The sequence below is a fragment of the Alternaria atra genome, assembly GCF_907166805.1.
Source record: "Alternaria atra isolate CS162 genome assembly, contig: 21, whole genome shotgun sequence".
In the NCBI taxonomy this organism is placed as follows: domain Eukaryota; kingdom Fungi; phylum Ascomycota; class Dothideomycetes; order Pleosporales; family Pleosporaceae; genus Alternaria; species Alternaria atra.
Window position 1 is genome coordinate 6,194,038 of NW_025091319.1, and position 23,666 is coordinate 6,217,703.

General features: G+C 51.7%; 9 protein-coding genes across 9 annotated transcripts; 5 read left to right on the forward strand and 4 right to left on the reverse strand.

The window, feature by feature from the left end:
- Positions 1-497: 497 nt before the first annotated feature.
- ALTATR162_LOCUS2503 (uncharacterized protein) lies at positions 498-1,000 on the forward strand (the record flags this gene model as incomplete). Its single annotated transcript, XM_043310109.1, has 2 exons — positions 498-551; positions 602-1,000. 2 exons carry the CDS (start codon positions 498-500, stop codon positions 998-1,000), a joined length of 453 nt encoding a protein of 150 aa, XP_043166044.1.
- Positions 1,001-1,330: 330 nt separating this feature from the next.
- Positions 1,331-1,995, reverse strand: ALTATR162_LOCUS2504 (uncharacterized protein; the record flags this gene model as incomplete). Its single annotated transcript, XM_043310110.1, has 2 exons — positions 1,331-1,691; positions 1,754-1,995. 2 exons carry the CDS (start codon positions 1,993-1,995, stop codon positions 1,331-1,333), a joined length of 603 nt encoding a protein of 200 aa, XP_043166045.1.
- A 999-nt stretch (positions 1,996-2,994) lies between these two features.
- Positions 2,995-3,789, forward strand: ALTATR162_LOCUS2505 (uncharacterized protein; the record flags this gene model as incomplete). The annotated part of the gene is made up of 1 exon (XM_043310111.1): positions 2,995-3,789. The coding sequence occupies one exon, from the start codon at positions 2,995-2,997 to the stop codon at positions 3,787-3,789; it is 795 nt and encodes a 264-aa protein (XP_043166046.1).
- A 1,190-nt stretch (positions 3,790-4,979) lies between these two features.
- ALTATR162_LOCUS2506 (uncharacterized protein) lies at positions 4,980-6,279 on the forward strand (the record flags this gene model as incomplete). Its single annotated transcript, XM_043310112.1, has 3 exons — positions 4,980-5,210; positions 5,264-5,938; positions 5,998-6,279. 3 exons carry the CDS (start codon positions 4,980-4,982, stop codon positions 6,277-6,279), a joined length of 1,188 nt encoding a protein of 395 aa, XP_043166047.1.
- Positions 6,280-6,733: 454 nt separating this feature from the next.
- Positions 6,734-8,220, reverse strand: ALTATR162_LOCUS2507 (uncharacterized protein; the record flags this gene model as incomplete). The annotated part of the gene is made up of 3 exons (XM_043310113.1): positions 6,734-7,416; positions 7,642-8,062; positions 8,176-8,220. 3 exons carry the CDS (start codon positions 8,218-8,220, stop codon positions 6,734-6,736), a joined length of 1,149 nt encoding a protein of 382 aa, XP_043166048.1.
- A 930-nt stretch (positions 8,221-9,150) lies between these two features.
- ALTATR162_LOCUS2508 (uncharacterized protein) lies at positions 9,151-10,529 on the reverse strand (the record flags this gene model as incomplete). The annotated part of the gene is made up of 6 exons (XM_043310114.1): positions 9,151-9,257; positions 9,319-9,710; positions 9,774-10,010; positions 10,070-10,362; positions 10,416-10,440; positions 10,498-10,529. The coding sequence occupies 6 exons, from the start codon at positions 10,527-10,529 to the stop codon at positions 9,151-9,153; spliced, it is 1,086 nt and encodes a 361-aa protein (XP_043166049.1).
- Positions 10,530-11,400: 871 nt separating this feature from the next.
- On the reverse strand, positions 11,401-12,380 carry ALTATR162_LOCUS2509 (uncharacterized protein; the record flags this gene model as incomplete). Its single annotated transcript, XM_043310115.1, has 3 exons — positions 11,401-11,808; positions 11,857-12,089; positions 12,197-12,380. The coding sequence occupies 3 exons, from the start codon at positions 12,378-12,380 to the stop codon at positions 11,401-11,403; spliced, it is 825 nt and encodes a 274-aa protein (XP_043166050.1).
- Positions 12,381-12,734: 354 nt separating this feature from the next.
- ALTATR162_LOCUS2510 (uncharacterized protein) lies at positions 12,735-14,597 on the forward strand (the record flags this gene model as incomplete). Its single annotated transcript, XM_043310116.1, has 1 exon — positions 12,735-14,597. One exon carries the CDS (start codon positions 12,735-12,737, stop codon positions 14,595-14,597), a length of 1,863 nt encoding a protein of 620 aa, XP_043166051.1.
- Positions 14,598-15,308: 711 nt separating this feature from the next.
- ALTATR162_LOCUS2511 (uncharacterized protein) lies at positions 15,309-23,424 on the forward strand (the record flags this gene model as incomplete). Its single annotated transcript, XM_043310117.1, has 4 exons — positions 15,309-15,958; positions 16,009-16,893; positions 21,541-21,550; positions 21,604-23,424. The coding sequence occupies 4 exons, from the start codon at positions 15,309-15,311 to the stop codon at positions 23,422-23,424; spliced, it is 3,366 nt and encodes a 1,121-aa protein (XP_043166052.1).
- Between the last annotated feature and the right edge of the window lie 242 nt (positions 23,425-23,666).

Below are 23,666 nucleotides of genomic sequence, written 5' to 3' on the forward strand. Positions count from 1 at the left end.
CCTACAAACTGTCTCCGCTGGAGGATATCAAGGATGTCTTGAACGTGTACATCTGTTCCAAGCATATGAGATCGAGGGGCTTCTTCCGGCTTCGGATCATCAGCTCGGACTGAGGTGTATTGACTGGGACGAGGGGTCAAAAAGCTGTCGAGGCAGTGCGTATCCATCAACTTTTTGATATTCCCTTCGCTGAGAGCATTGCAGATAATTACGAAACATGTGCTGGCTCTCGAGCTAACAGTCGCTGTACTTTTGATGAGCTTCAAGACTTCATGAAACCGAAGAAGGAAAAGTCATCCTGGAAGGGAACAGGTGTCTACCAGAGCAACGGGAAGATCGCGTTGGAATCCACGGCAGTTAATTGCTACAAACGATACACTGGTCGAAAGATGCCTAATTTTCCCGCATAGTAAGTAAAGATGACTCTCACACGTCTGCATCTGAGACCAGTTGTACATTGCTTGAGTTCATCTGGCTGATCGCCGCGAAGCAAAGCGATGTCAGGTAACGTGCACGAGTATAACGACTACCTGAGGAAGCTTGGGAATCGCGTAAGCACATTCTATCCGCCACCGAATAGCGATATACTGAACGTCCCAAGGTCGATTACGTCTTCCGCCAACAGACGGGTGATACAAACAGGCATCTTTTCGACGATTTCGATGGCACACGCGATGAAATCAACAGAGTGCGTGCTGGCGATCACGGCATCCATCTTGTCCCCGCCGCCAAAGCATCGAGTGTGAACAACATCGTAGTGAAGGACCTTGGTACGAACAAGGCGACTGGCGATCAAATGGAGTCAGTAGATTGGGCGAAGACAGCAAACGAAGCCAGATCCAGAGGAGATAATGATGTCACCAACCGTATTAGAGCATTCACCAACAGTTTCTACCACGCCGCCGGCCCTGGTTCTGCGAGCGCAAGACAGCATTTGCAAGTCTTCAGGTCTTACAAGTATATGGAAGATCGGGCGAAGAAATGTGGAAGGAGGACGTGAGATGCGGTGCATACGTATAGGGTGATTGTCTGTTTGATATTGGGAGGTCTTTTCCTCATCTTCCATGGTAGCTGTATATTGAGGAGATTACATGATCACACAATCTTCGAAGTATATAGACTTAGGCCTTGCCCATGATCCATAGTTAATTTCTTTTCACTAGACTTTGTTCTCTTCCTTCAACATCGTGTAAAGTATTTGCAACAAGTAACGCGAAACGTACGCTGTTCATAACGAAGGTTCGTCAGTACAATTGATTGGAAATGGACGTTTCTCTCAAGCCTTTGCATAATCGTCTTTTATTCTCTCAAAATGGTGAAGCAAGCATGATCAATTGCTCATCCCTTCTTTCGGCCCATAGAGCGTATCAATCTCATCTTCTCCATCAGGTCCCCTGAAAACTCGTTCGCGATTGTCAGGATCAATGTAAAACACGTTCTCCTCGCCGCATGGCCAATAGTGTTCCTCTGTCGCTCCGACACATGCAAATAGACCGTCTAAAACCACAATATGTATTTCCTTCGCATTGACGAAATGCCTGACGCCTTCAACCTCCCCATGATAGAAAGACTCTGATTGCATCTCCTTTTCAAACTTCAGGCGAAGGAAGAGCTTGGCAACTGGCTGGAAGTCGTCAAATAGCGAATTTCCAATGTTAATAAGATCGATGTCGAGGTTAGCCCATACGTATCTGTATGTTTGCATCCCCACTTAGCATGCGTGAAAAGCTCAGAATACAGGATAACTACTCACTGCGCTCCGTACCCCGGTACGGCTATCTCAGAGAAACATCTTTTGTACAGGCCATGATTTCGTGCTTCTTGGCAGGCGCTGAGCACGGCAGGTACTGGCGTGGAGGAAGTCAAGTAGCATCTCTGGCCGGTAGGGTCCGGGCGGTTACACTCAACCTTCACCTCGCGAGGTTCGACTGTCATTTCCCATATCTGGACCCGGAGCTCGTACGGCAGACGGGGAAATGGGTGGAAGGTTGTCATGTCGCCACGAGGAATTGCCGGAGATGATGCTAGTACGATACAAGTTGGTGCTCCGTCTTCATAATGAAGCAGTGAGCGTGCTAGCGACACAAGGTGAAGTGGTGGAGAGGCGACGCTGACTGTGTGCGGCGTAATTTTCCCGTGGTAGTCGGATCAAGCGAAGGCAATGGATAAGGCCGCTCAAGGCTACTTGATGGTGATATGCCGCTAGCTCAGGGTCCGCAGCGACAGTACCAGGTAGCAGCGGCGGCTCTAACCGTCGACTGGGCTGCTTCAGGGAAAGGCCCGATTGACCTTCCCGTTTGGGCTACGATCTTCCGCCCCCAAACTTCGGCAAAATTCAGCTTTCTGGTGACCGATATAAAAATGGCAAATTAATGACTTTCACGGTCAGACCAGAATTCCCGTGCGAGCCAGAAAGAAGATTTTTCCTTTATCCGACTTCCCCGATGGCTGCATGGACAGGCTCTACCATAGGCGAGTACCGTAAATGGATCTGGAACACATGGAATGCCTGATGTCAGTCACATACAGCAACAAAGGTGGTATGGAGCAGCTTCTTGAATTGATCCTGACTGAGGCGTGAGCCAATCTATAGTGTCGCCCACTAAGCCGAGAATGTCTAGCTTAATGAGCTTCTTCCGCTGCAGGGAAACCAGAATCGACTGTACCGCCGGGAGGATTTCCACAGCTCGATGACCCTTACTGTAGGTTGCCACTACCTGCAGGGGACGCCAAGTATGGGTGCATGGGTCAAATTTCCCGACGCTTTCTTGGACTCTTAGTCTACAATGGCACGATAAGCTTAATCTTGGAAATTCAGACCAAGTCGGCTCCTAAGAGCCTGGTTACATCCCAATCATCTGTGCCGCGTGCATCGCAGCAGGCGCTTGCTTCAAGTCAGTAACACTGTGAATCTTTCGAAACAGTTGTCTCTTCTTGCGCGAGCTCAACACGACCTTCATACCACAGTCGTTTCTATCCTACCATATTTTCACCATGAAGTCGTCATTCTTGTCGATATTTTTGCTAGCTCGCCGATCCATCTGCACTGGCTCGCCATTGTACCAGTATGATCCTGACACAGTGAAAGACTGCGTCGAGTGGTACAACAACGACGAAGGCGATACCTGTGACCATGTGCGGAAGTACTTTGGCATCACTCCAGCAGAATTTGTGGCTTGGAACCCTTCCCTCAACACCAACTGCGAGCCATGGTACGAGTGGACATCGTACTGCATCGTCACCGAAACGAAGCTAAACGCCACGTTGCCAACGACAACCTCGTCCTCCAAAGTCTCTTCCAGTACGAGCAGTGTCGCCACACTTGCGCCGTCTCCAACTGCCTGGACGTCACTCGGCTGCTATGTGGAAAATCCCGACATGCCAATCCTGGAGCAAAACATGAACCCGAACGGCGACTCATCCCTCACCATTCCCAAGTGCAAGAACAGTTGTTACCGCCGTTCATTTGGTTTCGCGGGCGTACAGAAGGGCAATCAATGTTGGTGTGGTAGCTACGTTGGTGGAAATTGGGCGAGCAACCAAACAAGCTGCAACTCGACATGCACTGGCGACAAGAACACATTCTGTGGCGGAAATGGATTCCTCAATATCTTCAAGGCTCAGCAGAATCAGGCAACTACTTCTCCTACTTCTGCTGCTGCTTCTGCCACTACTTCTGCCACTACTTCTGCCACTGCTTCTGCTGCTACTATTGTGTCTAACGCTGGTGCTAACAAGCTCAGTGCGGTAATAAGGAATGCAGGCTTGGGGGGACTATGGGCTATCTAATGGTCGATCAAAGTCCATTTATTCGCAGTTTAGTAGTTACTTTTAATGGTATGATTCAGCATGCAAAAGGTGTATTTTGTACTTTACCACGAACCTAAACTTCATTATAATACCTTATCGCGTCAAAATGAGGAAACCACTCTCTCCCGCAGTAGACGGCCATTCCAATATGGGCTATTCGCGTACGATCGTGGGTCGTGTCGAAAGCTAAGACTCAAAGACCTACGGACCGCTCACCAAATTGCGCTCATTGCGCAAATTCTATCATGGCATGTGAGGAAACACTGCTTCGCCGCTGACAATCCTCTCGTACGATCTTTCCCTGTTCTGCTCTCCTGCTAAAGCCGGTGAATCGCTTTGAGCCTTACGATTCTTATTACCTTGCTAGGACGACTGTAAATTCTATCCTTCTAGGATCTAGATCGCACATATTGACCAACAAGACTACCTACCTAAATGGGCAACCCTTTCATGTATCGGCCCATCTTCTCTTTCCGCCTACCGGAGTAATGGTTAGACCAAGAGTGAGGCCCCCCACTCTTCTACCCTGCATCAGTATACATCTGGCAGGGGTATATTTCTGGCCTGACCGGGAACGAACACTCGCTCCCCTGAGCACGTTCTTCGAAATTACCGGTGGAACTCCAGGCACATGGTAACTGTGAACGTGTTGCATCGGAAATGACTTCTGAACTAGGACTCTTCCTCTGCAGCTCCTAGGTATGGTTGTTTCCGCGATTCTGGCCCGCCCAGGTGTGCTAGACCTATCGGATGGATTTCCAAGTACCAGAAAAGGTTTGATGTATCACTTGGGTCCTTTAGATATCAGTTCTAGGCTCCAAGTTACCGATATCCGGGTTACATCGCCTCAAGACTATTCTAGCTCTGAACGAGGGAAGCGCTAGCAATCTGCTTGGTGGCGTTGTAGTATGCTTCGCCGGCCTTACGAACAATGAAGAAACCTCTCCAGGAGGCGTTCCGCAAGTAAGCAGCTATCTACTCTAGAATCTCACGCTAGGATTGAAACGAGTAATCAAAGATTTTCAAGCAGTTTGTCGCGACGCGAAGCAAAATAGGTTCACCACTTCGTGGTGTATATAGTGCATTCCAAGGTTGCCTCTCGGTATGGCGTAAAGCAACAACGCTGCTCGCTCATTTGCTTCGACATCCTTGGTCGCTAATATCAAACCATGTTGTCACTCTTTTCTTCGGCCAGCCTGCTTCTTAGCACCGGCGTTCTCAACGCTGCGCTTGTTCTGGGAGCACCTCACCTTGTTGAACGTGACGGATCATCTCCTTCGCTGGCATATGATCCAAGCACCACCAAATATTGTTCGTGGTGGATTGATTTGACCGAGGCGAGAGACTGCTCTCCTCTCCTAGAGGAGAACTTCATCACTCTCGAGGAGTTCCGTCGCTGGGTAAGATAACTTCCTCGGATATTTTTGCGCAACCATTGTTGACACAAGATCAGAATCCGTCCATCACTGCTGACTGTGGTGGTCTTGTAGTCGGGAAGTCGTACTGTGTAGAGACTCAGAACGAGCCTGCTCCGATTTCTTCTTCGTTCAGTTCTTCGTCGACACCTCTTCCTACTTCTACCTCGTCGTTCAAGTCTACTTCGGCTTCTTCATCAAAGCCGGTGGTCACAGTCCCCTCTTCCACCATCAAGACGTCGACATCGACTACCGCACCGCCTACGACAACAAAACCCTCCAATGGAGTTGAGACACCCTCTCCGCTGCAACCCGATGTCGTTTCAAACTGCGATTCATTCTACTATGTCAAGAGCAGCGACAGCTGTGTAAACATCGCCAAAGCCAACGGAATCTCCACCACCCAGTTTCTCGCCTGGAACCCAAGTGCTCGCTCCGACTGTACCGGTCTCTGGGCAAATGCATACGCATGCGTTAGTATTATCGGCCACACGCCGACTTCTGCAGCTCCCAGCCCAACGACGACAGGCAATGGTATCGCAACCCCGACTCCAATCCAGGATGGCATGGTCCGGAACTGCGACAGCTTCTACATGGTGAAATCAGGTGACACGTGTGACAAGATCTCTTCTGCAAAGGGCATCACTTCAGCTCAGATCATCTCGTGGAATCCGGCTGTTGGCTCAAACTGTGGTAGCTTGTGGCTCGATACTGTAAGTTGCTTTCACATGGCAGACCTCAGGGTGAACCGTTGGCTGATTGTGTGATACAGTATATCTGCATTTCCATCGTAGGGCACACGCCCACGACTACTACCAAGGCTCCAGCCACCTCGACCCGCCCTGGCAATGGCGTTGCCACGCCTACACCGTACCAGGATGGTATGACGACGAGCTGCAAAACCTTCCACTATGTTGCAAGTGGTGACACTTGTGCGACCATCTCTGCGAAGTACAAGATCAGCACGACAAACTTCGCCAAGTGGAATCCTGCGGTTGGTAGCACATGTGCTGGCTTATGGGCAAACACGTATGCGTGCGTTGCTGTACTTTAAACATAGACTATAGTCCTCGTGTTATAGGAAATAATTGTGTAATGTGTGTATATGTTATCCTTTGTATAACAACCTGCATTTGTTTCCTCGGAGAATTTCATTGCCATAAAGCCACCGGGGCGGAGATGCATAAGACGAATATGGGTGTTGATGCTCCTTCATATGCTCGGTCTTCATTACTAAACGATTACGAGCATGGTCCTGTGGTTGTAGAAACATGACAGTACAATAGAAATGTGTCGTCGTGCTACGTCCCTATACCATCATGGTATGTCTCAGCATGCTGCTTCAGCCATCGCCCGCAACCACCGAGGTCTCATAGCATCTTATTGACAATCACTCTTGCTCGGCTTCTTCACTGCACTTCGATCAATCCTCGGATCCAGCACATTCATGAAGTCGCTCTTCATCGTCTTGGAGCCAACGAATGGGGTAGAAGGAGCGATTCTTGCTTCTAGAGTCCCAGTGTATCAGCGAACGATTCATTCCAAATTGCCAGACGCTTGACGCCTTTGCACATGCCACTTGGTATACTACCAGCAGGTGCAAGATTCTTCGGCACTCGGAGAGAGAACTTACGGCTTCGTCGGTGTGACTGGCGATGTAACTCAGCGTCTGAATCCGGGGAGTATCCTCCCGATTCTAACTGCGATGGATTCTCGTTGCGATCATTGTACTGGGACACAGGCTCTGTAGTAGCGCGGTTTAGCGGATGGTATTGTTCCGAGTTAACGTCCGCCTCGAGCATGGTCAGAACACTGCTTTGATGCGTAGGTATTGGTTGGTGATAGGATGGATCAGATTGGCTGTAGCCGGGGCCACGAGCCGATACTTCGTCTGGGAGACGGGCTGTTGCTTCTTGGGGAGGGTGGAGTTTCTGGGCAGCCTCAAGGCCGGACACGCCACTTATTGAGCCTCGGAGACGGTGAATGTTAGGGTGGTCTGCGTACTTCATTGATTCTTCGTCAGGCCCGGCGACGAATATCGGATCAAGTTTGTTCGCAGCCTCTAGTCCGGACGAACTGCCAATTGAGCCGCGATGCTCGTGGTGAGAGTTTGGGTTATGCCGGTGTTCGTGTGGTGGATGCCAGGCGTGGTCAAACCCTTGCGAGGGCTGCCACCCGAAGTCTTTCTCAGCTATGTAGCATCAGCGTCATCTTGAATATTGTCCCAAGAAAGTTTGTGCAGTTTTTGTTGTACGCGTCGTTCGGAACGTTCAATCTCACCTGTGCCGTCAGTCTGCAGCGTAGGAAGGGAGGAGCGAAGATGCGCTGAGATGTCAGCTAGAGTAACGAGTAGAGGTGGTTGGTACGAGGAAAAGGGTATATTGATGCTCAAGTGCTCAGTGTGTCATCTATCTACGTGTCTCGTATCCCGTACCGCCAACGTTGGATGTAGGATCAGCACGATGGTCTACATCCGAGTCGAAGCGTGGGTCGAGCTTGTTGCCAACGTTGGTCGAATGCGGTCCAGCGTTTGTCGAACCCGTCGCAGTTCCCCTGTGGTCCATATCCGAGTCGTACCTGGGATCGACCTTATTGCCAATGTTTGAGTTGTGCGAGCCGTAGTTTGTGGCTGTGGTTTCGGTCGTGTTCATGCGTTCGCGGTGGGCATCGGCGTCGGCAGGAGTGACACCAGCGCTGGCAGCGTGGCCTCGGTAGCCTTGATCCCACTCGTCGACACCCTTGTTGGCGATCTCCTGGTTCTTGACTGCGCTCGCCTTATCGCCGCTCGCTTCGTCGACAATGGACATGGCATTGCCGCGGATCGCCTCGCCGGTTCCCTGTAAATGGTTAGTACATTCGATGTCAAGGTAGTCTCAAGGCCTTTGAGCAATGCGATGATGCCGAGCCATGCGTGCATCGCTGCGATAAGAGACGGATTGTGCCAACTTACGTGGACCATACCCACGCCTTTGCGAATAGAGTCACCAAGAGTCATTCTGAGTGTATATGTATTAGGCGTATGTGTAGTTGATGGTCGAAGAGCTCGTGTAGTTATGGAGGTGCGCGTAGAGGTTGGGGTATTAGGATATAATGTGATTAGAGTGATGAACAGGAAGCCAGGAAATGCCTGGAGATAAGTACTCGACGCTGGCGGTAGCTGCCACGCAACCTGCTTGGGCGTTTGCCATGATTTGCACTGTTTTCGCGGAGTTTGGGAAAGCGCATTGCGACATAGGCTCGAAGATGTGATGTCATGTCCGCATGCAGGATCCAAGAGACTGCCGATAGGGCTGAGCTAGCCCGCATTGGGGCTGCTGCGCGTCGAGCATGACCTGAACCTTACGGTAGGATGCACAGCTACGATACCATGGCATTGATGTTCGCATCCACATATGTATAGATCGACTCGTTAGCACCTATAATTGAATGACAGTGTGTGCAGCCAATGCACCCATCTTGAATGGGATTATCGAACTGACTATGGCCATACCCTGCCAACTAGATCAATCCGCCCAGATTAATATGCTGTGCGTCTGAGGACTTGGAGTATAGAAAGTCCCGTTTACGCTATGGATATATTCATCGATTAATCTCCGCTCCCTGCCTCAAGCAGCTCAACACCCAAACTTGACATTCCTAGTTTGCTAATGAACACTGCATTGCCTGAAATGCATCCAAGTGCCAGCCAGAAAGGAAAGAGTATTGCACCAACGAAAGGAAAAAGTATGGAGACTAAGACAATGTTCTCTTGAGAAGGCAATTGTGGATTTCATCAACACCTATATCTAAATATGCGATTTGCATGTCATCAAAGTCATGATCGCGGCAGATCCAGACCGCAATCGGATCGCCGCCCATCTCTCACGCCTATCCGCCAACGCCTTTTCTCCAGTCACCGAGTTCTTCTCCGCTTCTAAAAGGCTTCTTAAGCCTTGCCGGCGGTGTAGAAGTCGTCAAGAGCGACCTTCAAACGCTGTGACATCGTTTTTTCGCCTTCGCGAACCCAGACACGGGGGTCGTAGTGCTTCTTGTCTGAACGTAGGTGTACAGAGTCAGTGTATGTCTCACATTCAGTCCGTACAGGGGCACTTACTCGGCTTGTCTTCTCCGTCGGGGTTACCGACTTGAGTCATCAGGTATCCCTTCTTGTTCAAAACGTAGTCGCGGACTCCTGAGAGGTACGCCCATTGCATGTCGGTATCCAGGTTGACCTTTACGACACCGTAGGAGATCGCTTGGCGGAAGTCGTCGACAGAGCTGCCACTGCCACCGTGGAAAACGAGGAAGACAGGCTTGTCGTCCTTGGCCTTGGTCTGCTCCTTGACAAATTGCTGGTGCTTCTGGAGCAATTCAGGGCGGAGCTTGACGTTACCAGGCTTGTAGACTCCGTGAACGTTACCAAAGCCAGCAGCGATGGAGAAGTACTGGGAGACTTCCGAGAGCGTCTTGTAGATATCGTAGATGTCCTCGGGCTGGGTGTAAAGACTAATGATGGGTGTACGAAGTTAGCATCTGTCTCACACACAATTCGGAAGGGGTATTACTAACGAGTTGTTGTCGACATCCTCGTTGTTGACGCCATCCTCCTCACCACCGGTAATGCCAATTTCCATCTCCAAGAATTGCTTCATGGGAGCAGCGCGTTGGAGGTACTTCTTGGTGGTCTCAATGTTCTCCTCCTTGGACTCTTCTGAGAGATCGATCATGTGGGAGCTGAACAGCGGTACGCCATTTGCCTTGAAGAACTTCTCGTCCTCGTCAAGCATACCATCCAACCATGGCAGACTATACAGAGTTAGTATATCTCGTTGAAATCTGTGAATCAAGTTTGGACAATTACGTACAGCTTCTTGGCGCAGTGGTCGGTGTGGAGGACAACTGGGATGCCGTATGCGGGCGCGATGGCGCGGATATAGTGGGCACCAGCGATGGCTCCCTGGATGGAAGCGCTCTGGTCCTTGTTGTCGACGCCCTTTCCGGCGAAGTATGCGGCACCACCCTGGGACATCTGGAGGATGATGGGGGACTTGGCATCGCGGGCAGCCTCAAGGGATGCGACAACGGTTGAGGAAGAAGTCACGTTGATGGCGGGGATAGCGTATCCCTCGGATTGTGCGTGCTTGAAGAGGTTGTAGACCTGAGGTATGTCAGTTCGTTGCTCAAGGCAAAGACGAGCATCGAGTCGCATACATCGTCACCGTAGATGACACCAGTCCTGAAGTGAGAGTTAGCTTCAGCTCATGATCATGCGAGCGGGGTCGAGGTAACTTACTTGCCCTTGAGGACTTCGGAAGCTTGAACCATGTTTGCTGTTGTATTGGGTATGTGTTGGTGTATGGGGTATGTATTGGGGTTTACAATTCTGTAATTGAAGTTGCAAGAAGATGTGGTATGAAGAGAGAAGTTTGCGCAGAGGTGTTGAGAGCTGTCTAGTTAAAGTTCAAACATGGTAGTGGGGTTGGCGGACCACAAAAAACAACCCCGCTAATGACCGCAGCAGTGACGCAGCTGCTGGGTTCCCGCCAGCTTCCTTCACCAGGCCTATCCACGCCGGAAGACAGAAGCAAATCAACCCCCACGAATTTTTCTATTCGTAAGATATGATACGATGACTATTAGATTCTCAATTCCACTCATGTCGCAACATTGCCTCACTCAATCATTCCTCTCGCAGCCGTGGGTGATCGCATTCGGTGACACTCGTCTGGTCTGATACACGATGATGCTTCACGGCCGCGCTCTGAAGTCATGGCGGGGCCGCTTTCGCTCGGCAGCGCGGAAGTAAAGTGGACTGTCTTTTCACATTAGCTCGGTGAAGCATCATTGCAATCCACAGGTGACATGTTGCCCGAGTCTCGCCGCAAAACGCTATCGTGCCTTACGCCTCGAATTACCGAGCCAGCCACTTCTTCCATGTTACTCAGCTCCCGTCTAGAGCATGCAAAGTCCCACCAATAAAGTCACTCTGATGATGCGGGATAAGACATATGCGCCATATCGTGATCGTAATTGAGGTGTTGTTGAATTTTTCCGATATGCGGAAATGTAAGTGACATGGATGGCACAGGTATATCTTTACAGCGAGGCGGAGGAATCCTCGGAACCTGAGGTTCTGGGCCTCTCCAGCTATCCGGAGGTTGGGGTTTGGAACTTGTTGCAGCCAGCTGATGAAGCCTCATGATTCCGATTCCTTCGCTCTGATCCGGATATTTCTTACCAGAGGTTCCTCTGCGCCGGCTAACCGTATCTCCACCTTGAATGTGCCCAGCTGCTTCACGCGCGATGTGTCGCCCTCCTCGTGCCCTGAGAGAAACTTTACGTCTGCCTCGTTTAGTATTACACGAGCCGCCTCATCGTTGTGCGCCAGCGCTCCCCTTATAGTCGACACAAGATCAGCACTCGAGACAGAGCCGTAGATGGCGTCCGCAGATGCCTTCTTGCCCATCGCGGCTGCAGTCAAGATGTCTGCTGCACCGGACGCACCCATGCGCTCTCTCGACGGACTATCTTGCTCGATTCTCTGGCGGTAGAAGTCGATCGTGGGTGGTACGAACGTGTTGAGAAGCTCTATAGATCTCTCAGGCTGTTTTTGTCAGAATGCATAGTTGTGATGACCGGACATGGGACATACGCTGAGCACGTCGATTTCAATCGGCCGCACGTAGTGCTTCGGTTGCTTCATGAAGTTGTCCTCCTCTTCCTCCGCCTCCTCCAGATTCAGCCTTACGCCATATGAGAAGTCGCGGGCCATGTCCACCTCCTGCGCCTTGAGCTGCTTCATCTGGGTCGCGGGTACATAGTCGGCGACGCGTGCGGGGAACCATCGGTTACGCATGAGAGAAGGGTTGAGGGGGACATATGAGCCTTTGTAGTATTAGCCATATTGAACTGGTGATTGTAGTAACCAGTTTGACAGCTTCAGTGGATTTCCAGAGTGCACATGTCAAACTTCTGCAGTAGATGCATCGTACCTGCGCGACCGAATCTTGGCACATCCTTTAGTAGCTTCACGACAATGTTGCGCTCCGCCTCTTTCGCCTTCTTGGAGATGTTGCGAGTCTGCTGCGACGCCCAGACATCGAAATTTTGCCGCGTGACCCTCCGTATACACGATGTGCACTGCGGGAGCAGCGTCGAAGTCCTCAGCGAGGCCATTGGGCGTGTCGTGGTGAGATGTAATTAATTTCAAGAAAAGTGCACGACGTCCATCAGATGTGGAGATCCTTGCGACGGAGGGCGGAAGGTGCAAGTGGCCGGTGCTACTTGCCGTAGGCTCGGCATACTTTGCGCCCGCCTCACGAGCAAACGACAGATGACGGCCAGGGCGATATCTCAAGCTGGCCAGCAGTCAGACCATGGCTGATGCGGTAGTCGGACATACCCTACGCCTTACCCATAACATCTTCGCCGCACAACCTTAGCACGACCGAGCACAGCGTTCGCGACACCGTACACGACCCTAATTTCCCTATCCAATCCCGCGGTCGCGGAAGTGACAGGCGCCGCAAGATGCCTGAGAAGCCCCTCACAATTGCAACCTACGCCGCAGGAGCCTCTCTCGCTGCCATTACCCTGGTCTATGTCTTTGGCCCGACGTACTTTCTCGACGACGACGCAAATGCTGCCAGTAGTAAGAAGAAGGGCGTAGTGGGTCTCAGCAATGCGGCCAACGACTGCTTTATCAATTCTGTGCTGCAGGCTCTTGCCGGCTTGCCAGACTTGCGCATATATCTCATAAGAGAAACGCACAGGCGCATGCTCGATGGACCAGAAGTGTATGATGTGGACCCTGAAAGATTGAATGCCGAGACAGGGACCGCAAGGCCCGCAAAGCTAGAGGGTCTGCAGCGAGGCATCCTCACTCATGGGCTAAAGGAGATACTCGACAAACTCAACGAGCGACCTATATATAAGAAGACCATTTCTCCACAACCCTTCATCCGGTCGCTCGAGCACGCGTTCGGCACCCGGATCAGCCGGCAACAGCAGGATGCGCAAGAATTCCTCCAGATAGTCACTGAGCGCCTATGCGACGAGTACCATGCTGGCGGAAAGGCCAGGCGACAAGCTACGCGGGCGGGAGTCACAATCACAAACGGAGACGGCGCATCGGAAAAGAGGGAGGTCCAACAGCAGTTTGGCGCAGCCCCTCCTGAAGGCTCGGGCAGTGGCGGTGTCGAGGAAGAGCTGGGGGAGGATGAAGCGCCCGCAGACGAGGAGGGCTTCCCGTTCGAAGGCAAGATTGAGTCACAGATCGAGTGCCAGACATGCCACTTCAAGCCGAAGCCTACCGTGTCGACCTTTGTCACCCTGACCCTAAACGTACCGCAAGCCTCCTCCACTTCGCTCAACGCATGTCTCGACGGAATGCTCAAAGTCGAATACATAGACGATTTCAAGTGTGAGCGCTGCCGGTTGGACCATGCGCTGAAGAGCAAAGATCACGAGCTCTCACGAACAACCGATCCAGATGTACAGGCGCGTTTACAGTCAGATATCTCAAAGATTCGGCAGGCGTTGGAGGAAGATCCCGAGCAGCCTCCTGAGGGTGTTGAGCTTCCCGACACAAGCCAGGCACCCAAGTGTCGCATAGCGCGTCACATGTACATCTCGCAGTTCCCCAAGGTTCTTGCGATCCACCTGTCGCGATCGACATTCGCCATCGGTGCTGCCTCGACGAAGAATCTGGCCAAAGTCGCCTTTCCTGAAGGTTTGCCATTGGGCGGAATACTACATCGGAAGAACTACCGCCTTCTTGGAATGGTCACACACAAGGGCAGTCATAACAGCGGTCACTACGAATCCTTCCGTCGTCAAGTTCAGCCTCTCCCATTCTCCACGAATGCGACGCTCGGTACTGAAGGCGCATACAGCCGGCAAGCCAGTCCGTACCCATCAGCGGCACCATCAGTGGCGCCTTCAGCCATGCAAAGCCCGCGGATATCAGCACTCAACCTTCCCAGCACAATCGATCGTGGTTCACCGGTCCCATCCACACCTACACTGAATTCTCCCTCGACACGGTCGCTATCTTCCCAAGATACCATACCTTCTTCGTTAAGAGGACCAGCACCAACTTCCGCGCCACGGATGCCTGATTCTGATCCACTACAAACGATACCGTCTTCTACGGAGACAGGAACTGGTAGCGATTCCTTGTCACGTACGAGGAGTGTCCGATCGCTGAAAGAGCGCGCATCGGAGAAAGCGTCATCAATAAAAGAGTCGAACCCTCTGCGACGAAAGTCAAAGAAGACAAGTAATAGGTGGTGGCGTATAAGCGACGACAAGATTAAGGAGAGCAAGACGTCAGAAGTCTTGAATATGCAGAAGGATGTGTACTTGTTGTTCTATGAGTTGAACAAAGCCTAGGCCAGGATGGGATTGCTATGATACAAGGAGTGATGGGTATGTAACACTGTATATTCGAGCAATATCAGTGGTCATGATGTAGTAGAAAAGCTTGGAGTAGATATCACTCGCTATCAATGCGCGACACACCAATGAAGCATGTGTGACACGATGCAGCTGAAGTAACACAAAAGATTGATCACACCCCTCTTCCCGAACCAAGAGTGATTCGCATCCGAATATCACTGTCGAAAGCCATGCGCCGTGAGTACTACGTCGTTCGCGTGGCTTTATCAGCAATGATCTCATTGGCTAACACCCCACGTGGCGTCCCTTCCCCAACAGTGACTACCAATAGTGAGTGTGCCTCGCCTGCAATGCAACAACATCGATGCTACGCTCGTAGTTCAGCCTCACATTTCCCCTCTTTTGTGTTGACCGGTCACTTGGATAGGAAATTGTAACACGCACTCGCTACTCCCTCGGTTCCCCAGATCGCCTAACACGCAAATTATTGTAACGGGTAGAAGGAGGTTACTAGACACATAAGACACGGGTCCGGTTGATTACAGTCCAGTACTGGGCTGCTGTGCATCAAGCTCACGCAAATCATCTCAGTACTTTGAGCAGTAAACATCACTGTGATCAGTTCCCGTACTGCGGTAGTCTGTAGTACCTCTCCACATCATTTCTTCTCTCCTACAACTCAGCCTTCAATACAACATCAACAGGATGCCGAGCCTCGAAGCAAACGGAACGGCCTTCCTTCAGGCTGCGGAGAAGCAGACCTTCATCAACCCACCTCGCGTCCTCATCATCGGGGCAGGAAGTCGCGGCACAGCCTATGCTGAAGCCACACTATCTTCCACGAATTCCATCCTTGCAGCGGTATGTGAGCCTAGCGACTACAAGCGTGTCGAGCTCGGTCGCAAATTTATCTGGGGCAAGGATGAGGACGCCAAGGATCATCAAGCATTTTACGGTTGGCAAGAATGGAAAGAGTATGAGATAAAGAGAAGGGAGCACGAAAAGGCTGGTCATGAGGTAGAAAAGGGCGTCGATGCAGTCTTCGTCTGCGTACTGGATGAGATGCATGAGGAAGTCGTCTGTGGCATCGCGGATATGGGAGTGCATATCTCTTGCGAGAAGCCGATGAGTACGAGGTTAGATAGTTGCATGAGGATGTACAGGGCGCTCAGAGCCCCCAATTCCGGGAACGAAGCCAAAGAGACAATCTTCGGTATCTGTCATGTGTTGCGGTACTCGCCGCACAACATGTTGTTGAGACATCTGGTCCTGGAGAAGGATGTCATTGGTGATGTGCTTAGCATTGAGCATGTCGAGCCGGTTGGCTGGTGGCATTTTTCACACAGCTATGTGAGGTAAGATCTGCCATTCCATTCTCACTGAAGTCTATTACTAACAAAAGCAGAGGTAACTGGAGGAAAGAGTCCAAGACAGCGCCATCGCTTCTTACGAAGTCCTGCCACGACATTGATTTCCTTATGTGGATGCTCTGTTCACCTAGGCCCGACACCAAGAATGCGACACCTCACCTTCCCTCGTATATCACCTCTACTGGGTCTCGCAAGTTCTTCCGCAAAGAGCGCAAGCCGAAAGCAGCCGGTTCAGCTACGAACTGTCTGTCCTGCGTTTTCGAACCAGAATGCGACTACAGTGCGAAGAAGATCTATCTCGAGAGGCATCTGAACAACGGCAATGCGGATTGGCCAGTGAAGATTGTGAACCCAGAGATTGAAGACATCTACAAGACCACCGGAAAGGAGGCAGCTGAGAAACAGCTTCTCAATGATCTGGCTGAAGACTATAGCGTTGACACTCCTATCAGTGAAGTTGAACAACGCCCATGGTTTGGGCGATGCGTCTGGGAGTCAGATAATGATGTTTGTGATGACCAAATGGTCACCATCACCTGGGATGATGACCCGATTGTAGAGGACGACGATGGCCTACCTATACTGCATGGTCGCGGTGCAAAGACGGCGCAGTTCCACATGGTCGCTTTCACAGAGAAACAATGCGAACGGCGAGGTCGAATCTACGGCACCAAAGGCGAGATCGAGTACGACAGCATCAACATAAAAGTACACAACTTCTCAACCGGGCAAACCAAAACTCATAGTCCTCATCTCGCAGGCGGCGGTCACGGTGGCGGTGACGAGGGACTTGCGCGACAATTTCTGATGGCGGTTAATGCCGTGGATTCTGGCGCCATGCCCGCGTCAGAGGCTCAGCGACAGTACCTCGGATGTGACCTTGACGAGGCGTTCCGTAGCCATGCCATGGTCTTCGCAGTGTGGTCAACAAACCGACGGTTTGACCGACCGATTCAATCGGTTTGATTAGTAATCAAACCGACCGACGGCTGGTTCGTTATCAAACCGACCGACCGATAAGAGCGGTCGGTTTGACTGCGTTTGGGTCGGTTTGACATAGCGGATTTGCTATGGCTATTACCGGTACGAGGGGCTTCTCGGGCCATTTCCTAGTATAGGTAAACAAACGAACTTTCTAGAAACACCCTCCAAATTTAATTTGCTCGTCCATGCTGTAGTTGTATATCGCATCGTCCATCTCCGTATGCCCCATTTCTATAAACTTCTTTATTTAGCCAAATATTGTCGCTTCGATATGACCTCTAGCAGAGACACTAGCCCTGCCATATCTTCTCTTCCATCTGGCTCACAGGTTGCTCGCGTCGATGACGCTTCCGAGACGTCCCTGACACCCTCTGAGTCTGTATCGATCGACAAGGAAGTTCGATGCGAGTTTGATATTGACTGGACGAATATCTGGCACGGCTCGATGCGGCTTGAAGGCGCAAAGTTAAGGCCTCGCCACAGGCGAGTGGTTAACACCAAGGCCAAAGAATCATGGATATTCCGACATGGCGCTAGCCTGGAACACGAAGGAGCGCGGTATTGGCTCTGTAAGCTTTGCCACCTGAAGAAGAGTTACTCAACGGCTCTATATTCGGCAGCTGGCACTTCTCACGCAGCGAAGCACTTGATCCGTGAGCACCGCATCTCTCCATCCGGTGAGCTTCCAAATCTGCCTGCCAATCCCTTTTACTTGCGGCGTCGTCAGTAACATGCAGGGCGCCTCTATCGCGTCAGTCTAGTGCTGGATTAGGGCTTCCTTCGCGTTTCAATGAATCCATGTGGAAAGCCCGGTTCGTCGACTGGATTATTCTGGAAGACGTCACTCTTCGTCAGGCATCTAGCAAGCGTCTTCAGTGGCTAATACGGAACGGCGGCGAGCTCGCTAGTCAGTTACTGCCCGAGTCTCACGCGTCTGTATCAACTTGGATTCATGATGCGTTCCAGAGGCGCGGGAATATCGTCTTCGACCTGATCAAAAACGCGAAAAGTTTGGTGCACTTAAGCTTTGATTTATGGACTGCTTCCAATGGGTTTAACTATGTTGGCATTGTGAGCCACTTCGTCGACGGCAAGGGCTTGAAACGTGACGTCCTTATCGGTCTGCCACGCGTGATCGGTCCGCATTCTGGCGAGAATATCGCGACCTATATTAAAAAGGTTATTGATTGCTACGAGCTGAGTTCGAAGTTAGGCTACTTCGTCCTTGACAACGCCAGCACCAACGATACATGCCTAGAGGCTCTTGCGCTATGGTTTCCTATAGACGTCAACAAACGACGCTTGCGTTGTATCGGCCATATCATCAATCTCATTGTACGAGCAGTTATCTTCGGTGAAAACGTGAGCAAATTCGAGGACGAACTTCGAGGTGCCAGCGACGAAACCTGCTTCGAAATCTGGGCCCGAAAAGGGGCTATCGGCAGACTCCACAATCTTGCCACCTATATCCGTCGGTCAGATCAACGGCGACAGGTCCTTCGAGACCTTCAAGACGAGCTTGCGAGCGACGATGTGATATTCACTATTGACCTTGTTATTGACGGCAAAACGCGCTGGAACTCAGTTTACCTTATGGTAAAACGTGGTGAGTTAATACCTTAGGCTTGCAGTCCTTCTAACTCCGAAGCTGACAGTTTGTTAGCACTCGAGCTTCGCGACGCTTTAGAACTCTATCAAATTCGCTGGCAAAAGCCAAAAAACGACCCAAGGCACCGAGACCTGACGAAAGACTTCCTCGATGCTGAAGGGTGGGCCGAGTTGCAACGCTTCCGCGACTTTCTGGAACCGTTTTATATCCTCACAAAGACTATGGAAGGAAATGCAAACAGAGATGGCAAAGGAGGTGGCCATGGCGCTGTTTGGGAGACTCTCAAGACGATGGACTATATGTTCATCGCATTTAACAATGCTGCAGCTTCATGCCGCGACGAACCGGAGTCTCACTTCAAACGCGGAATTGAGTGTGGCTGGGTGAAGCTTGAGGAATATTATAAGCTGACAGACATGACGCCGGTGTATCGCGCCGCCCTGGCTCTCCACCCCACCTACGGTTACGATTATTTTGAGGAACACTGGAACGGGACGATGAGAAAGCCTTCTTGGTTCAAGGGCATGAAGACGGTTGTATCAAGCCTGTATGACGAATATCGGCGCCAGGCCGAGGTGGAAGCTCAAGCTCAGGCTGGCTTAGCGCGTGACGAAGACAGCGAGGATGGACATTCTGTAATTAACGATTACAGCTCTTTCGGAAAGAGGAAAGGCAGTTCACTAATTCGCCAGCGAAAAAGGTCTAAAGTCGCCAGCGAACTCACCGCTTTTCAGGAGAGGGAACTTTATCCAGAAGACAACGATTGTCCTGACCCTTTAACGTGGTGGCATAATCATAGACACGAATACCCGGTCCTCTATAAGATGGCGTTGGACCTGTTTTCAATACCTGGCATGAGCTCTGAGTGTGAGAGGGTTTTTAGTCAGACGAAGAAGTTTGTTACAGACGAGCGTAACAGGCTATCGCCCGAGACCATTGAAGCGGCCCAGCTTCAGAAACACTGGCTCAGGAACGGCTTGGTATCGTAGTAGACTTGATGTACGGATGCTAACGTAATACAAACTTGGGACGCTCTAAATAGATAGTTACCTTTTTAGGCAGCCCGCTAACTTCTTTGAGTTAAGCTGTCAAACCTGATCAAACTCAAACCGACGGGCGACGTTCTATCAAACCGACTCAAACCGACCGACGAAGCCTACCTATTGAATCAAACCGACCGACCAAAGCCTCCGGTTTGAGTCGGTCGGTTTATTGACCACACTGGGTCTTCGCGGCCGAAGACGCTCGAACGAAGCGCCAGGTGGTCGACTGGAAGAAGTGGTGGACCGAGGCGGTGGAGTCGCTATTACACCAGCGGTAACTGACCACCGCGGTGGCATGCGTAAGGGATGATGACAGTTCAGGCCAGCAAGGAGGACACGGATGGTGGTTTCTGTCGGTCGCCGAAGTATGCGGCAATGGATGAACCTGGGCGGCTAGATCAAAGCATGACATCGGATGAGGCTCTTGCGAAGCTTATGAAACCGAAATGAAGGCTGTCAAACCTCGCGCCAATCCGCTGTCAGCGCTCGATGAAGCAATTCTAGCCCCAGGCACGTTTGACAATTAAGCTCCGCTTTCAGGCAATTAACGGCCATTTCTCAGCCGGTTTCGACCCGTCTGGGCTATATTTGGTGACCCTAATCGAGACTAATATTTCCGCTTAGGGTGGATGTTGGCGCTTAATAGACCATGAGGCTCAAGGAAGACAATGAGTAAGGCTGGAAATTTTCTCTACGAGCGCGTTTCCGGATGCAACGTTTAGGAGTGTGGGCGCTTGGATTGGCAGATGAGTCGGGGGCCAGTCAGATTGCCCGGTTGGTGGTACATTGTACGAGAACGACACTGGCGCTGTCTTCGGGAGCGTCCAGCCGTCAGTTTGCGCTGTATCGTAGGTCATGCTCAAGACGCCGCTGGGGGCTGTGCATGGAGTCGAGTCGCATAACATGGCAGAGGACAGCGCAGCAGGTGGGCGAGGCCCAAGACCCGGAAGAAACTTGCTTGACAACAACGCGGTGAACGCGTTGACGTGTGAGCGGTCTAGGAAGCGTGTTATAGTCGTGAATACACTTCTCTCCGCCCATTGTGAGTCACTCGTTCGTGCATGGCGGGCATGCGGGAAGACGCATGTCGCTCCGCAGAAACGAAACGTTGGAGTGTCGTGGTCCAATCATCCCGCTTTCTCTCTTCGATGACTCTTAACGGGCTGCAGATGCCCCACGCAGCGCGGGACCCAGCACGGACGGCACGGCAGGCGCTAAGCGGACAACACCACGACCATCCATTCGTCCCTTCGCGCTGCCAACGTCAAACTGCCGCCCCAGCGCCCATCGAGAAAAGTCCCTCAGTGTAGTACTGCACACTAGAAGTCTGCTATACGGCGCCGAGGCTGCCGGTTTCAAGTTATCCAACCGCCCCATGTGCAGGCGCCTCGCTGGCCCGCTTACCGCTTCTGTATACTTCTTCATAACTGTAGCCACTGAGAGGCAGCATTGCCATGCCGCCATACTACTTCGAGTATGCAACGCATCAATAATAGCATAGCCAGAGTCGTTCGCTCGACACGTACTCGCCCAAGCCAAGCACCAGCAACGCTACGTTTCAGACGCCTTGTGAGGCTCGCATGCTGTAGAAGGATGCTCTGATACTGCCGCCAGACCGCTAGAACGTCTCTACCGGTCCAACTCCCCGGGTGCTGGCCCTTCGATGGATCGTGTTTCAGATGTCTTAGCGCGAAGTGGGCGTTGGTTCTCGTGTCTCTACGCGGGGAACAGGAAGGATAAGAAGTCTGTCTGTGCCGCAATCTACCAGTCCATCAGCTTCTTCAAGCACTTCATCTAGAGCACTGCCCGACGAGTCGATTGTGTCTCATTTTCTTTTCTTTCCCTAGCTTCTGCGTTCTTGTCTTAGACACTTGGAGCTGGACTCTGCTACTAATCGCTATTCGATAATCTCTTCCTGTCTCTATTCTCAGTCTCCACAGCGTAAGTCATTGTTTCGATTTCTGGGTTAAATTATTGGTACTGATACAAAGTAGTCTGGTAGCTTCACATCCTTCATCATGTACAGCCGCCAAACAACACCCCCGACTGCTTCCTTCAACTACGTCCCCGGCAGTGTCGGCTCAGACGTCACATACTACTCCCAGGCCTCATCGCCAGAACCTCAATTTGCTGGTCCTACCCCTCCACGGTCACCAGTTCGACAATATGGACCTGTCCTCCTCCCCAAGGTCCGTATGCAAGATCAGATTGCCGAGCCCACCAGTGGTCCCATCAGACATCGCAGGACGACGTCTACCTCTTCCAGTATCGGCTATGCCTACAGCCCTTACTCACGGCCAGCCTCGATGGTTCGCCGTGGTTCCAGTCCTTTCAACCACAACATGCACAACGCCCACAGCACGATGACTTCACCCGTGTCAACTGCTTCCTCATACGATTTCAACCTCTCCACTCTCAACTCTCCTATCACATTCCCACAACAGCCCGAGCTTCCACGTCGATCCTCGTACGTTGGCTCACACTCCCGCTCTACTTCAGCCAACCGAGCCCGCCATGCTCGCGCTGGCTCTGCTGGAAGCGTCGATGAGCAGGTCATCAGCCGGTATGGCTTCCCCACCTACCGCAACATGCCTAGTTATGTCACTGCCTCGAGCGCGCCTCAATCCAATTTGAGCCTCGTCACATCCCTTCCATCCTCCTATTCCTCGGTCCAGGATATGCCCAGCTTCACTTCCACTTGCACTCAAGACTTTGTTGTCCCAGAGTTCGAGGCCGCGCCGGCTGTGCAGTACCCCTCTTTCACTGATGTCAGCTTCGACGGCTTCCAGCAAGTTCCTGCTACATCATCTCTGGTCGAGTACCTCTCCTCTACCAACCCCTCTCCATCTCTAGTTCGCCGCGTCACTAGTGCACCACGCGGCATCAACAACCACTTCTGGTGGGACATCCGCAACCTTCGCAGCTGGGAAGACTTCAACATCACCACCATCAAGTCCATCCCTTCCGTACTTCCCCTTCTTGAAGTGCCTGTCCCAGCAAACTACCTTCCTCAGCCCTGCCGTCAGAACCTGCAGCCAGAGAACGAGTCGGCGCTCCAAGACATCTGCACCAACTACTACGCCAACAAGGTCAACGCTGTGCTCAAGGTTGCTCAAGGTAACTCTCACATGGTCATGCGCGCCATCAAGCCCGTCGCCGGCCAACGCCAGCAACCAGAGTTCGTCTCCAACTACCCTTCTGACTACGAGAAGACTCTCTTCGGCGACAGCCGAGGCCGCGTCGTCGGTCTTGTCAAGTGCTACGACCAATGGAACACCGGCATGCGCAGCGAGTCACCCCCCAAGCAAGTCCTCTACCTTCAAGGTCTCGCTCACCTCCACCGCGTTATGCGCGAACACGGCTGCCGCTACGGATTCATCATGACCGAGATCGAACTACTCTGTGTTCGCTGCGGCGGCCCATCCTCCTTTTCCACGCCCGACCCCACGACCGTCAACGCACAAGCCGGCGTCCCCATCTACGGGTACTTGGAGACATCTGCCCCCATCCGTCTCTCAACTTCTGGTTCGCACCCCGAGACCGGCGACATCCAACTCACCGCCGCCCTCGCTCTCTGGTACCTTCACATGCTCGCCAAAGAGAACCCTTTTGAGGGTATGGGTACCTGGCGCATGGACGTCGGCGGTCCTGCCGCGTTGACCAGGCAAAACTTCCTAGAGAAGGATACTTGGATTCCTAAGCCACAACTTGGCGAGAAGAGGGAGGCTAAGAGGGTTAGAGGGTGGGTTTTCCCCGATGAGCCGCTTAGTAAGAGGGAGTGTGGGAAGGGAAAGAGGGGGAAGTCGATTGGTTAATCGATAGGTAAATTAATGGTTATGGTTCATGGGTTACGGTGACGAGGAATGAAGGGATAATAGGATGATGGGATGTGGTATGAAAAAAACAGCTGCTGGTCAGCATAAGCTCTCTTTTTGCATTGAGTGGCGTTTTCTTTGTTGGGTTTTAGCAGCATTTCTGGCGTTTTTTTTTTGATAGTAAAGCATTTACATGGCGCAATCATTTTGGGTTAGCATCTTATTAGTTCAGAGGCAATGGT